Source organism: Monopterus albus, unplaced genomic scaffold (genome assembly GCF_001952655.1).
Source record: "Monopterus albus unplaced genomic scaffold, M_albus_1.0 scaffold116.1, whole genome shotgun sequence".
NCBI classification, from domain to species: Eukaryota; Metazoa; Chordata; class Actinopteri; order Synbranchiformes; family Synbranchidae; genus Monopterus; species Monopterus albus.
The window spans coordinates 310,440-326,460 of NW_018127996.1; the positions used below are offsets into that span (position 1 = coordinate 310,440).

The 16,021-nt window shown below is 41.7% G+C and overlaps 1 protein-coding gene across 3 annotated transcripts in view; it reads left to right on the plus strand.

Annotated features, from left to right (window-relative positions):
* Positions 1-16,021, plus strand: part of zfpm2a (zinc finger protein, FOG family member 2a) — a 113,944-nt gene that overhangs the window by 44,629 nt on the left and 53,294 nt on the right. For all 3 annotated transcript variants that reach the window (XM_020611607.1, XM_020611608.1, XM_020611606.1), the window contains one exon: positions 9,311-9,435. In XM_020611607.1, coding sequence (XP_020467263.1) covers positions 9,311-9,435 — 125 coding nt within the window. The remainder of the gene's footprint in view (positions 1-9,310; positions 9,436-16,021) is intronic.

The following is a 16,021-nucleotide window of genomic DNA, read 5'->3' on the forward strand; positions in this document are numbered from 1 at the left end:
TTAATGATTAATTAGATGGAACATTGTGGGTGTGGTGTATGAATGTTAACACTTTGTAATAATTCTTTAGTATATTACTTGTGTGGTGTAGAAGATAATTATTTAAGAATGTAATTATGTAAGAATGTTAACACTCTGTTATAATTTTTTTAGTATATTACTTGTGTGGTGTAGAAGAGAATTATTTATGTAGAGATACTGCTTGTAAACCAATGATGGTAAGATGATGTCATGGGGTAGGACTGGATAAGTCTGACTTCTTCCTACTCCATTCAAGCATGTACTAGGTATAAGCAAATTGATATTGGATTAGCATTTGTTGGATATGTGTAAAATTATGTGTGTTGACATATCAACTGTCTTTACATGCTTGAAAGAATGAATCAAATCAGATCAAATCAAAAAATCAATCAATTCACTTCCAACCATTTTGTCTGCATTTTAAGCAAATTTTTGTCTGCTCACAATGCCATCTTTCTACTGCGATTACTGTTTCACATGATCAGGTCCAGAGAGTAGAGTTGTTGCTAAATATGAAGCCCTACGGTGTGGCTGGCAGTGATCTTTATACCCCCCAGGGACATGTGTTTCTTTAGCTCTTTGAATATGTTTGTCTGCGGTGCTTACCCTCCCTGGTGCTGTGCTGTAGTTGCATGTTTCTCTGAGAGGTATCACTGTAATTGGTTGAATATTTGATGTGTGTATTTAGTATTAACACAGTGAATCTCAGGCAAGCTGTGCTAGGGGATATAATAGTAAACGCTGGATTGCTCAACTGAAACTTGTGGAATTTTTCTTTTTTTTTGGCCTTTTTAAAAATAAAACTACAGCTTATACTTGAATATTGGTTTGTAGTTCTTTTTCATGCATGACTTTTCAAGGCCTTTGTATCTCACTGTTTAGTTTCATAAGCATGACTCTTTCATTCAGTTTGGTGTCCACAGGAATGTGCCCAGTCCCTTCCATCTCTCCCAAAACCCCTCCTTCCCCACTGTCTCTCTCTCTTTCACACACACACATTCACAGCCTTCACATTGATAGGTATTGATACCAGAACAGTGGCCCCCTCCTGTGAAATCCTCCATTGGTGATGAACAGCTGGGCCCAGCTTGGCCCACTGGTCTGTCAAGTGAATTAAAATACCAAATAATAGTAATAATAATGATAATAAAAAGTTAATAAAAAATGACATGTTCCTCCCTGATTGTGCGAGTGTTGTGGTATTCAATTATGCAATTTTCATTGGCATATTAATCATCTTTTCAACAAACAAGCCGCCGTTAATTAAAGCAAAGCATGGATAAAGACGTGTTGCCGGATCATCACTCCGTTTATCACTGCGCACAGACCCGCAGTTAAGTAAATTCAGGCTGTGAGATGAATTTCAATGGTCTCCCTGCTTCTCCCTCTATGTGAACGTGTGTGTTAACCATTTATTTATGCACATTGTTTTAGAGGTGGGGTTAGTGACGTTTCATGTCATGTCAGTGGGAAATTGAAGTCTTTTTTTTTTATAAAAGCCACCATGTAACCAACAGTTGAAAACAAGTTGAACTGTTTAATACAGACCTCCACTTCATGTGGAAGGGTTTTTCTTTTTATCAACTGCTTTTCCGGACAGATTTGAATTTCAAATAGTCTCTCTGGTTACAACTACCATTGCTCAGATTAGTCAGACTGACTGAGGTTGAATGAATTTAGATTTCTCTCTTGCCTCTCAGTGGTCATATTGAGTGTATAGAAGGGGCCAGTGCAACTCTATGACATCTCTGTACACACAGGACAACTTGGCCCATTCTCCTTGTCTCTTTTTCCCTGGCTTTTTGTGCAGCCTCTGTGCCTTGCTCATTGGTGGGAGGGGATGGAGATTATTCAGGATTTGGTAAGATATGGGCTTCTCTCTAATCATAGCTCAGTGCCTCTACTGTCATTCAGTCACTAAATAGAAGCGGGGAAAATGTCTTGGTGACAGGAGCAGCCAGACAGCCATGCAAGTACTTGAGTTCTGCCAGGAGAAAAAGAACGCGAGGCATCTGTAGACATGTCGCTTGTCCCTGTCCCTCATTGTGGAGCAACTTTATCAGCAGCAGCCGCTCACCCACTTACTAAAGTGGAGGGCCAGTCGCCTCTTAACTTAAACATAAGATCTTTGTGGTTTGAAGCACTCGGCTGCTCTGCGCCCAATGTGGATCTGAAAGGCAAACACAACTCCGGTGTTGCCGTCGCCCATCACAAAATCACACTTCATGGAAAACTTATTTCTGCTGTGTTAGCTCAAATCTAAATGCACTCAAACAGACTGTTGCACTGGAGCAAGATCCCCCAAAGAAAAAAACACAGAGGTGATGAAAAAAGAAAGAGAGCGGGAGGGAGAGAGCGAGGAAAAGGGTGAGTGTGAGAGAGATGGATATGGAGAAAGAGGAGGAGGAGTGAGAGAGGGAGAGAGAGGGCGAGAGAAAAGTCAAAAACCTCCACATAACAATGCCAGAGAAAAATCAGAACATTTTCCACCGAAAGATGGGCCATTTCCAAATCCTTGTGCCCTATCAGACAAATTAAAGTAAATCAAGCATGAAATGAAGCAGAAGAGCCCGGAGATAAGGCTCCTTTAAGTCGTTTACAGATTAGGACAGACAGAGAGAGAGAGAGAGGGAGAGAGGTGCATCTGGTGTCTGGCAGTGAAGGAGGCTAGTTTCTCATTTCACAATAGCAGCCTGTGTATAGGATTACTCTCCCCTGTCACCGACATGGGGAGCAGTGAGGGAATAGACGTCCACAAAAAGTGTCTAAATATGTCCTCTCAGAAATGTGTCGAACCAAGAACCTCAGTGTCGGCCAGATGTGACATGAGATAAACAAACATGTTACACACGGTGTTTGTTCCAGTGCATCGCTGTGATTTGTTTGTTATTTCAGTCGCCTCTTCACCTTTTCTTTTGCTCAAGTGGCTTCATCATTGCGCAGCTTAAGAAGTCAAATGAATTCAGGATTGGCTGAGCTGTGTCACATGATCATATGGCTCCTATGTGCATGTTAAGCATGCCTCAGGAAAGGTTTGGGGGAGGTAAGAAGAGGAGGCAGTGTGGGTGTTGTACAAATTACAGTACATTCTCAAATTGTGATCTTGTTTTAGTGTTCTGTAAACTGGGTTGTTTACTATGTACATCATATTTCTATTTTCTGTCTTACATTAACAGATTAATTGCTGTTTTTTTTTAGTACGTGCAAATAATCAAAACATAATTATGGAGCTGGTTGCTCATGGAGGAATGATATTTTACAGTGTACACACACAGACAGGTACACACACATTCTCACCTCATTCATGCATGCACGCAGATGCAAGCACGGACTAAATAACCCTCCTCCACACTCACACACTTGCTTACTGTACACACACTCATAGGCACCCACACAAGGCAAGGGTGTACTGCTCTTTGATGCCGTCCGTCAAGCTCTCCCTGGATTTTGTTTAACTCCCTTCGTGTATCTTTTCTAGGAGTGATGAGAGGTGGGCTCGGCTGCGGTGTTCAGCCTGCTCCGAGAGAGATGAGAGCCGGCCCCCGTCGCCAGGTAGCTGCTCTCCAAAGCCGCGACCTTGACCTTCCCAGCCCAGCCAGGACTTAAGTTTAGCTCCGTTATCGCACTATCTCCAGGCATTTAAAAATACTCCTGAAACTCACTGATTTAACCCGCTTTTACGCTGTTCACACCAAAAATGGGTGTGAAAAAAAGCTTAATCCATCTTATCTGTTGACTGTCAAACTGCTCCAGCTAAAACCTACTCACAAAAGACAACTAGGTCACCCAGGAAAAAACAGTACTCCCCATTACCCAGGGGAAGGTGCAGCCTGGTAATTGACTTGGGAGGAGATTCAGGAGCGCTTTAAAAATACTCTGCTCCTGAATTAACATCAGAATATCAAGAGTAGCAATGTTCACTTGTTTTCCTTGCTAAAAACTTGTTCTGATAGTTCATAGTTCAGTCATATAAGGATTTGTCAGACTAATCTCTACCGGTATATATTCCAAATATAACCATTTCATGTCATGCTGTGTTTTACTGGTGACAAGCCTGAATACACACACAACTGCAACTTCCTTTTGCAGCTATAGTCTTTTTATCCATCCATCTGAAATACATGCGTTCCCAACAAACACCATCAATTACTCATTCATGCTGACACACTGAGGTGGAGAAACGTCCTTCTGATGGTTCTGAAAATTTAAAGCAAAGCATTTAAAGTAATCAGATTCCAGCAGGAGTGCTGTGTGTCCTCTAGATGTTGTCGGCGATGCGGTGATATCTCTGTGTGAGGACAGTCATTCTTTAAGTTTTGCTGTCTCCCTTTACATGCTATCAATAGAAATTGCAGTGCTTCTCTAAAGATGGATGTCTCAGAGATTGTTGTCAGCGAGCCTGCTGTTAACTTCACCGAGCTTTTGATGAAATGGAGGACTTGACAGCTGGTATATTTCAATTGTTCAATGACACCAAACAACAGTCTCCGTGTTGATAATGTACTGCAGGACCAAGTCCTTGTGTGTGAGTGGGTGTAGGTGTGCAGCTGTACTAATCTAAACTTTCCCATTTCTTCAATACTTTAATTACTGCAGTCCAGACTGAAACAGGGTCGTGGTCATGGCATAATCCTGATCTTTGGATCTCCACATTAACACCTAGTCCAGTATCACTATTCCATATTCCACACTTCATGATATACATCCAATGCTTATGTCAGTGCCAGTGCAGGAGTGTGCTATTTATATAGTGAAGCACAAAGCCGGGGTTGTGGGTGGTCAGGCTTGTCACAGTCCTGTTAAAGAACTACAACAAAGATTTGCCATTTTATTAAGGAATAATTTTCATTTTCTGGTGGGAACTTGCATGAAAAGATCGATACACTCTAATCTGTCCTTTAAGGGCTGCAGTCAGGAGCTAGTTGTCTTAATTTAGCATAAAGACTGGAATTAGGGGGAAACAGTTAGCCTGGCTGAGTCTTTGAAAACAACATTTTGCATGCATTGCCAGGCCTTTTGGTGTTGCAGACTTCCCTCCAAGCAACCCTCACAAAATCCCACAACCCCCTTGTCAGCCTGCATAGAGTGTCATAGCTAAAATGTCCTAATCCCTGTGGCTTGTTTAACTTTTACCCTGCAATTCGTCCACTTCCTGTAAACAAGCCTGCCCTGAAGGGGTACCAAATCACACCTTCCTCCCTCTCCCCCTTTACCCACCTCCTCATGTGGCCAAACTCACATGGTTACCTGGAAACTTGCTCTCCAGCAAATGGCCAGCTTTCCCCTTGCTGTTGAGGGCCAGATGCAGCCAGTCTAGGTTTGTTAGGGCGGGTTGGGAAGAAAGAGGTGGGCAGAAGGGAGAGGAGGAGAAGAAGAGGTGGCACTGCTGGTGCTGGGGTTCCTCTGCTGTTTTAAAACAACTGTCTTTTTCTGAGATAATAGTGTGGGCTGTGAGATATAAATGATGCATTTTGCTCAGTAGGACCTGATAATAGCTGTTTGGGTAGAGGGGCAGAAAGTTCATCGCTCTCTTATCAAAGCTCTGTGACATTTCTCCTTCAGCTGTAAAATTTCATCTCACTTATCTGCTTTAAAGATGTGGCACCTTTTGTTGAACCGATACAGTGCATTCTATTTCACCCCATATGCCTCTCATGGTATATTAATTTATAGCCCATTTGCTGGCTCTATAACACGGCCTATCAGTAGAGATGACTGGGATTCAGTAGGACATCTGTGAATTGCTACACACAGATTATTGAACTTTGAACAGCAGTCATTTGTTTGCTTTGATTCAAAGGTATTGCATGATATCAAGAGGGATCGTCAGATGTACGAAGCTCAGACATATTTTCCCACTTCTTTATTCTGTCGTTCTTTGTTTCCCTTTAACATCTTCCTTTACTCTTAATAAACTCGTATAAAAGGTGGAGTAAATCACCAGCTGTGTCAGTAATCACAGTATTTTATTTAGTGCTGAAGGCACTGAAGTTGGTTCTTTGAACTAGTTAGAGAAGTAAAATTCATGTTGAAAAGGCTCGAGCAGACCCATTGCTTTAACAAATGTTAACCTACAGTAGCAAGTTGATGATGCTATTTATCATCTCTGACAACTAGCAGAGATCTTACTCCAGGCCAGAAATTACATTAAGAAAATTCAGATCTACACTTCATGTGCATTAATAGAAGCATTTGCAGTGAAATGTGAATCTGCCATTGAATTTTCAGGAATTAAGGAAAATACTATGAGTTCCACTTCAAAATTAAGTCAAAAACTTCTGTATTTGGGTGTTATAGCAACTTGATGAGAGAGTTGTGTATTTTAAAATTCAGAAAAGTGTAACTTAGAAACCAAACTTAAAATGAACTTTACAAGAACTTTGTGATAAAAATGTGAATGTCTCCAAAGATTTGATACCAAAGATTTCCAGGAATGTGGTTCAAATTATGTACAAGAACCATTTATGTTCCCATTTGATTTTATGGTGCAGTCATACAAACTATGTAGTATTGGGCTTGAAAATATCAAGCAGTGTCAGCACCATGCACCTTGCAGGACAAGCTAGAACAACTGACACAGAATATACATGTGGCACATGAGGTGATTTTTCCAATCATAATCAAATTAAATCAAATAATGACAAATAAAAGTAGAAACTTGCATATTAAAGAATTTGTTTCATTATATAAATATATTTTAGGGTCTCTTTCTGTCAATAGTCCACACCCATGTATACCAGGCTGGCACCCTGCCACCGAGACACTCATTAGCATTCAGTCGTATGCCACTGAAGAAAGAGATGAGGTTCCCTGTTCCTCTGCACTATAACAGAAAAGAATGACAGGACACACATACACACATGAAAACACAAACAGATGCCAGTGTGGAGCATCTTGGGTGCTATCTGAGGAGGATCTCTTCACACAAAGGGACATTCATTGGTCTGCCAAGTATGCGTGGAGTGCAGAAACAGACCCCAGAGTCTAGCGACAGATGATGATCTTATCGAGGGAGGGGTGGGGGGTAGGGTGTAGGTGGTGGTGGTTGAGGGGTGGTAGTTGCGGGTGAAGTTGATAGAGAGAGGGGTTGGTTGGGATATGAAGGATGTGGTACAGCTCTCAAGCCACATCATGAGCTGATGTTTTGCCAAGTGGGTGGCATTTGAGGATTGGATGATGAGCGTTGATGAAAGAACGCAGGCGCTGGGCTGGTTAAACCTCATAATAGCCCACTGTGAGCTTTCCTCTTGATTCTGGTGGCCATTTTCAGTTTGACTGGTTAAAAATTGTGGCTTCAGTATTTTGTTCTAGATTTATTCATGACAAATAGGCAGTAGACTTCTTGCAGCAATAATTACAAAAAAAAAAGAAAGTAGTAGCCCAGTTGCTAATAGAACACATCTGTCTATATATTTCTGCAGTGTTATTAGTCCTGTAAATGCTTGTGGAGAACATACAAGCTATCAATAAAATGAACTCATTATTCATGTGCAGGTGTTTTTGTGGAGATCTTCCACTAGTATCTGCAACAGATGTGACAAACCATCTGTGAGCCAAGGTCCTCGGGCAACATTTGGTGTGAGATGCAAGCAACTGGCACCTAAACATGGTGAACCACAAACTGCACAAATTGAATCGCACCCCTTTTTGCCCCCCTTCTCATACCTACAGTACCTGTTCCCCCCTTTTACTCCAAGCATACCAAAAAGAAAGAAAAGGGGAAAGGATTCAGAGTCTCTGGCTGGGAATGACTATAGCTGTGTGTCAAGCAGGGCTTAACAGGAACTTGCATCCAAGCGGTTAAAGGCCGTGGGTCTTATCTGAGGACAAACAGAATGCATCAAGCGGTGGCTGTTGCTCTCAGTGATGACGACCAGCTGTGCACCACTGTTTAATTATTTCTCTGTAATGAGCTTATCCGCCTTCCACTGCAGCACCAGGAAGACAGCATGCAACAGCAGGGACATGGGAGGGGGAGAGTGGAAAAGCATGTGAAAAGACTGTCAAGATTATCTTATTTTTGGACCTGTTTCAAAAAAATACATTGATGTTCTCTAAAAAAATAAGTAAATGCCTTTTGTGTGTGTCACAGATTTTCTGTTTAAATCTAACAAAGGCTTGGTCAAACAAGTGGATTATGGGTGACATTTTGTTACCGGAGTGACCACCTTTGAGTATATGATATGCAAGGTGTCATTTATGCCGGGTAATAACACTAGCCTGATGTGTAGATCATGTTTATGCATATGAGAGAGCGTAAGTGCGCATTTTCATACCAGCACAACAGATGGACACAGTCGTGTTCTGCAGATACACAGCTCATATTAACAAAACAGAACAGGGCTGAATAGATCATTATACCACATATGCAGAAACTTCACTTCAGCCCATTCAACTTGTCCCATAAAAATAATGATGTCCTGTAGGTGACCTAGTTTTTGACACTGTCAACGATCAACCCAGTGATCAGACAGACACGTTTAAGAGAGCTTCAAACATGACTCAGACTTGATCAAAATATGTTCTGTCTGAGATTGTTGAAGTTCTTGTGTCCAGAAAGTTTATTAAACTAGGACTTACAGATGTCTGAATCATCACACTTCCTCCAGCAAAACTTCTTAGGGTTGTCAAGGCAACCAGTCAAGAATGTACAGCTGAGAGCTGCATACTTACACACACACACACATTTATATATACATACTGTACACAGTGAAACATCCTCCTTGGTATCCTTGGTAAACTATGTCACAGTCTGCCATGGAGGTTTATCATAACTATTTGATTAATCACCATCCACAAAAAAGTACACTGAATCTTAGCGATAAGATAGCAGGGGGTGTCAGGGAGGTGAGCAGAGCACTGGCAGTACTAGCAGTGCTATCCTGTTTCACTGTTAATTAACTGGAGCTCTGCACAACACTAACAAGGGCCCAGCCTTCCTGGAACAACAGAAATACGCCTGCCACTAGCTTCTGTTGCCAGCCAGTGAGCCTGCACTCTCTCACAAAGATTATCTCAACTCAAGACACCTTTCAAGTAAGGTTAGGGTGCCATGTATTTGAGGTACACCATCAGATGGATGCTCACTTGATTTGCTTATCCATTTGGAAAATGCTTGGCTTTAACCTCCACTGTTTACTGCAGGGCTCTGAGGCAATAATGTGATCGCACATGAAGGTTTGAGGGGACAGGACAATGACAGAGTGTCACTGTGATTTAATCTGGAACCTCGGTATATAGGTATATAGAGCACTGTTGCTGACTGTGTTGGGTTCTGCTGTGTTTTTAGGAGAGCTGGATGCCTTCCTTAAAGATGGCGAGCGTCGGATCCACAGCCGGCAACAGCTCCCTGTGGGGACAACATGGGGACCCTTTGAGGGGAAGATTGAGATGAGCACTGACAACACTGCACTGGTATGTCTTGATATGGTTGACTGCATAATGTTTTAACATTAGGGTACCACTTTCTAATATTAATCAACCATGAGTATGCAACAATTTACAAACTGAAACAAAAATGAACCAAGACAGACTTAAAATGCAAAGGTTCAAAACAACTGGAAACAGAATAAAGTCAAATAGAGCTGAAGTAATTAACTAGTAAGTTACAGAAGTGTGTGCTGACCACTGCACCACAGTGCTGCCCCTGCTTTAAGCATAATAAAACACATGATCCCATCTCATAATTTTTGTGAAGAGCCTTGTACAATCTGTACAAGACTGGTCAAATCAGATAAAAAGGACATTGTAATAGACAAGAAATATGACAAAGTTAAGCAACGAGAGACAATTGTACTTGTCTATACAGTAGCACTGGTTAACTCTTTCCAGTGTCCCCAAGTTGATAAAATGAAGGATGAAATTCAGTACTACACTTAATGTTTTCTCTTTTCTGACAGGAGTCCTTGATTTGGCAGTACCATCAGAAATATGTTCAGGGTTAATAACCAGAATGTCTGAAATAAAACAGTGTTCCATTGAGTTTTTGATGTCAGCTGGACAGTTTTGTATTGAGTGCAGCATACCAAAGTCTATGGGCTTTATTAGAAGGAATATAATGAGCGGTTCTTCATAAAGTCTTATAAGTGATGAGACTCATTCTTAATAAATGGATTTTGCTCAGGATGCTCTAAAGCACTTTTGACAAGTGATCAAACTGCCATTGGGGAGTCCATATGATAAATTAAAAAGCAAACTAAAAAGAAGGTTGTGCTAAATGTACAGTACACAAGCAAGATACATAAACCCTAACTGGTGACCCGAATGGTATTATTAATGGTTTACTACTAATCAGTAAAGGCTTAATAAATGATTTATTATCATTATACAGACATTAGTTACAGCCTATCACCCTTTTATAAAGTATGTTTGTTATTTGCTCTAAAAGCTAATCACTAAAACTGTCAGGATCATAAAACCTGTAGTGAAATACTTTAATTTGGTCAGACTTTGCCTTTAGCAGCCATAGCAACATGATTACTAGTCCTACATCTGAACCCATGTTAATGGTAATTCCCATGCCATTTAAGCCTACTGAGGTGATCCTTCCACCATCCAACTGGTCGCCAACAAAAGCCTTTGAAGTGCATCCATTTTAACCATTTAATCTGCATATATTATGACAAAACACTTTAATTGGTAGATGTGTAGCTCATTCCAGGCTTCAGTCCGTTATTTCTGATGTTACCCATGCATGGAGCAGCTTTCTATCTCTTGTTTAAAAGATCCCAGCAGAGGCTCATGTTGACCTGCTGCTCTGGTGCAGTGACAAGTCCTCCGTGGGGTTTGATATTCCATTCTGCATTTGGATTAATTAAGAAGTTCCTATTAAATTTGTAACCAGACTCATGTTCATCCTGTTGAGAAACTTAAGGGAAAGTCTGTGATGGATGTTGGACTCAGAGGCCCTACCCCCGTTTTCCCAGACTCCTCAAACGCATAACTTTATTAAATCATTTCAGAGCAGTTTCATCTGTTTTCTAAGCTCCCCTTATGGTTTTGAAGTCATCAGTGGCTTTAAATAACCCAGGCTGTATTATAGCCATGAAATGTGGCTTCTCTCGGGGTAAAGCCGGTTGTGGAAAAGTGATTTGACAATGCAACACCTCAAGTTTCTTTCCAAAGTAACACATTCCATTTATTTCTCCAGCAATTTTTGCATGTGTTTCCCTGGAAGGCATCCAAAACTAACCTCTAACTGTCCCTCATATATCCTTCAGACTTAGCAAGGAATGTCATATTAAAGATCTTTCTGAATGTTTTTTGCTTGGGTGTTTTCTGTAGATACAAACTTCACCAATTCATCACATCACAGTAGAGGAAGAACTCGATGCATAAAATGATTGTGGCTTTTGGCGAGATGATAAGTTCCTAACTAAGTGCCCTCTGAGGAATTCATTGCTACTTTCCAGATCCTCCTCAGGTTTTTTTTTTTTAAGTGAGCAGGTGCTGGTCGTCACCTGTAATAGGCTGTGGAAGGGTTACAGAATATGCCAAACCTCCCTTGCAATTAAAAGCAGAGGAAGAAACTCTGGCATATTGCCTTTAAGGATCTCATGTGTGTCTATTCTCATGGGGGCCCTTTCAATGCTTGCCCTCCTCCTTTTCTAAGTTTCGTCTCTCAAATGGGGTACTGGCTGTTAGCAGTTTCTCACTATCTCTCATTAAAGGCTAGGTCAACCCAGCTGGTGTGTTTTGTTTTATTCAGCCTCCTTTTATGGTTCGCTATAACTTTTTACTTTGTTTCTTGGATGCTGAATATGCCAGAAACTCAGTCAATCAGTCAGTTCTTGTATTCTTGCACATCATTAGAGAATAATCTCATTTACAGTAGCATTGCTTCATGGCTTTATTTCTTTATTTTTTTTTTATCAAACCTCTAGCCATCAAGCTGTTGCCTTGTTAAACATGCAGCCATTGGCAACATCCCTAATATGGTGTTACATTTATCTCAGTTATTTCAGTGGGAGGCAAGGGAGTTGTGTAAATCTTCAAACACTGACACATCCAGACAGGAACAAACCCTGATGCCTCACCTGGAGAGGGAAAAGTTGAAATAACAAATGTGAGTGTGAGGAAAGGGAGGAGAGAAAAGGGTGGTGGGGGGTAGTTTTGATGCATGTCAGGGCAGCCAGTGATGTAGACTGGGGTTCAGAAGGAGGGAGAAAGTGTTTGTGGTAGGAGTAAAGGCTCTACTTCAGCTAGGAGGCAGTCTCAGTCAGCCTCATGAAGTGTGACCTCCACTGACTGTCAAATCTCTTTTAACTCTGAGATTTTTTTGAAACCACAGAGGTGAATGAATTACCCAAAGGCAGCCAGGTTTAAAGCAAGGGTGATACCTCTCTCGTGCTTGAAACACCTGACCTGCAGGTGAGATATTGATATGCCCTTTCTGAACTCAAACGTGTTTTATCCCTTCATTCAGACACATCATTTAAGATATGGCTTTTTAGAGGTCAAGCTATTTTTGTTGAGCCACTAAGTACAGTGCATATAGGTCTGTTTCTGAATCCTTGGCATGGCGCCCAGAGAGAGACTAAAGTGTAATGACTCCTTAAAGTGGCTTAGAGTAAATAATGAAAATACTGTGAATTTAAGTAGCTTTTGCATTAAACTAGACAGGAGCAGCACTTTGGCATGTGCAGAGCCATTTAAGAGGAAAGTATGTTAGATCCGGCTGGTGTCTGACGAGTATAGTCTTCTGGAGGGAGGAGGTAAGAGGAGGGGGGTCCCTAGAGGCAGCAAGTGGGAGCTGGAGCTGGCCTAACTGCATGTGCTGCAGCGTGGGAGCCAGTGTGGCTTTGGCTGCTGGTGGACGACAGGCCTCAGTAGCTGAGCGGAGTGATGGATGGTGTCGAGAAAGAACGGCGAGTGGAGCGTTACAAACAGTTGTCCAGGCAAGCCTGGAAAGAGAAGTACGAAGCTTGTAAAAGAAAGAATGAGAAGAGTGCGAGGGCGGGAGACAGGAAAAAACAGAGGGGAAAAAGCATGACAGGAAATCTGGGCATCTGCTGGACAGAGATAGGGTCACATCTCAACCGTTTATCAAAGAGGAAAGCAGATTTCACAGCTGATGGGTCGGCCGTGGCAGGTCTGTAGACCCCCGGGGCGCAACTCAGCATGAGGGACTGGAGTTATAGTGATTGCTGCTGAAGACTTGTTACCACAGTCTCATTGAACTGTACTGGACAGCTCATACTGTGCTATTTTTATGCTCTATCATTCTTAGATCACATATAGTTTGAATTCATCCAAATACTGAACTACTTTCTACATGTCATGTTTTCTAAGATTAGAATTCGTAGCTTACGGTACAGTACATAGCTAGCTCATTTCAAATCAAAGAAACACAAGGCTCACAACTGTACTGGAAGACAGATACCAGAGTCTGAACTGAAAACTAAGCAACTAGCCTGGGTCAGCACACTTTGTAACACATAAGGCAAAGGTGAGGTAGACAGATGAGGGGGGCTCCAAGTGAGTAACAGAAAGACAAAAAAATTAGGAGAGAGGAAAAAAACCTAAAGAGAATAAACCACCCAAGCTCTTGTGCTTTGCTGTTGCTGTCAGCCACTTTGGCTGCTCTGTTCCTCTTCCTCCCCCTCTCCCCTCTCCTCTCTGTCTGACTGATGGAGCTGCCAGAACGCCATCTCATCCCTCACTTCTCTCACTGATCAATCAGACCATTAGACTCCAATTACAGCCGCAGCCCTGACGCAGGTGAGCAACGAGCAAATTCAACCGGCTGCTGACAACGCCTCCGCCCAGCTTCCTCACACTCTCCAAATTAACGCGAATTAATAGTGACACTCAGACATAAATGTCTGCAATCAGGGGGCTAAATTAACAGTCTGGGTCGAAGCTATTGAGTAGCAGGTGTCTTTAAAAGCAGTAATTACCTATTCTGGACAGAACCAGGAGGAGAAGGTGGCCCACGGTTTGCCTGGAGTAAGAGGCCTGGCCCTGATGTGCCTGGCTTCCATTGTAGGTGTTAATAATTGATTGGGAGGCAAGCTATTAATGAGCTGCAGATTTAGAGCTCTGTTGTAAATGTGTGTTGATGAGGGTGTTGCCGCTTCTGTACAATGCCTGTACCAATGCTAATTACTGGGGCTTAGTCAAGGTGCAGTGTAATGAGCCTGGATTCAGTAGAATTCTGGTCTTTATGTGTTTTGAGGGCCTTTTAGTGCAAATTATATGGTAATTGAAATGCATAAGACTTGCTTAATTCCAGATTACAATCAGGTTTTATCTTGTCTTCTATCTTAATATACTTGTTGTGCTTTAGCTAATTTTGCTGAGCATAGGTTTATGATGAAACAGTTCTACTACAGTAATACATTTTTGCACAAGGGCCCTGATACAAAGGTAGTGATTTCAGAAACAGGTTACAAGGACGTAATAAAAGTCAGTAAGTGCTATAGGCTAATTACATAAAATAAGCAATTTAGTTTTAACACACTGTTACATCATTACCCTTGAATCCTACATCATTGTGCTCATAATGATGTTGTGTTATATTTCTCCACTATCCCAGGTGAAATATTTAGGGGTTTTTTAAAGTCACTTTAGGGAAATATCTGTCAGTGGAGAAATAACAGTAAGACTATCTCTGTTAGACTGTCTAATTCTGGGAATAGTTTAAAATGAAACTGTTCTTTTAACTCTACTGCTGTTGAGTCTCGTGTTGAAAGAGGATAACGAATTCATGTTTTGCCATAGTAGATGTGCATAAGAGAATACCTATTAAATGCACGTGTTTACACATATGCACAAGTGTGTTCTCCTATTTGAGTAGACATGCATTTAAGTGTGGAGGGCATGGGTGGATTTGTGTGCGTGTGCAGGCTGTGTGCTGCTTTCGGCTGGGAGCAGAGAGCTTTACCATGTAGACTACAGAAGAGCAAAAATGTCAAGATACTGTCCTAATTTTCACCTCGGACAGAGAGAGAGAGGCAGAGGCTGTCAGCCGATGGAGTGTGATTATTGTGTAATTTAGTACAAGGGTAGGAATATGGGCCTGTGCAACCAAAAAATGCTCCTGAAATTATTCAGCCCATCACTCAAGCCATTTATCTCACCCTTTTTGCCCACCCTCTACCTCCAATATGTTTATTGTTAGGTAGCCCTAAAGTTTAACAAGTGGCGGCGGATTTTTCTGTTTCAGAAATTATATTTTTCTTCTTGTCATTGCTTCATTAATCAAGAGGAGGCATTCTGAAAAATGTTTTGTTTTGGAGGCTGCAATCTATTTTGTGTGTGTGTGTGTGTGTGTGTGTGTTGTAGTTAATCTGCGCCCATGGCAGGTTTCCCCTCCGAAACGCAGCGCTAAGCAGCGGTATCGCAGGCCTATTGTTGTAGCCTCTGTCATAGCAAGGAGAGCCTGATGCAGGCCTGGGCTCGCCTGATAAGGAAAAGAGGATTCAACATGGCTGGAAAGGAGAATCAGTGGGACTTGAGAGTGGAGTACGGATGGGGCAGATGCACTCGCACACACACAGATACACACACACATATGTAACGACTCACACAAACATACAGAATGATGCGCACGTTCTACACGCATACAGCACATGAGCCTACACACACACAAATCATCACCATCATCACACTGGCACATGCCCAGGCAATTATTTACAGTAACATCCAATTACATATGCAAGAAAGCACGCCAGGATAGGACCTCTCTGTAAAACTGCTTGAAAAAATCAACCATTTGAAGTTCAACCATTTTGACTTATGTTTGCATTTAAAGGTGGTCTGTGTTTTCTACCGGTCTGAAAGTCGCACTGTCTCGGATATGGTCTGAAAAGACCAGAAGTGATCAGGACTAACAGGATTTGAATTTCTGTGTTGGACACACTAATAATTTTGGCACAAAGAACGTGGCTTCATCTAATGAAATAATGGGCCCAAATTTTAGGCAGAGAACCAACTTGTGATTGCATGCATCAATTATTTCTTGGGTTTAAACCAGTATCAGGGCTGGGGTCTCTTCACA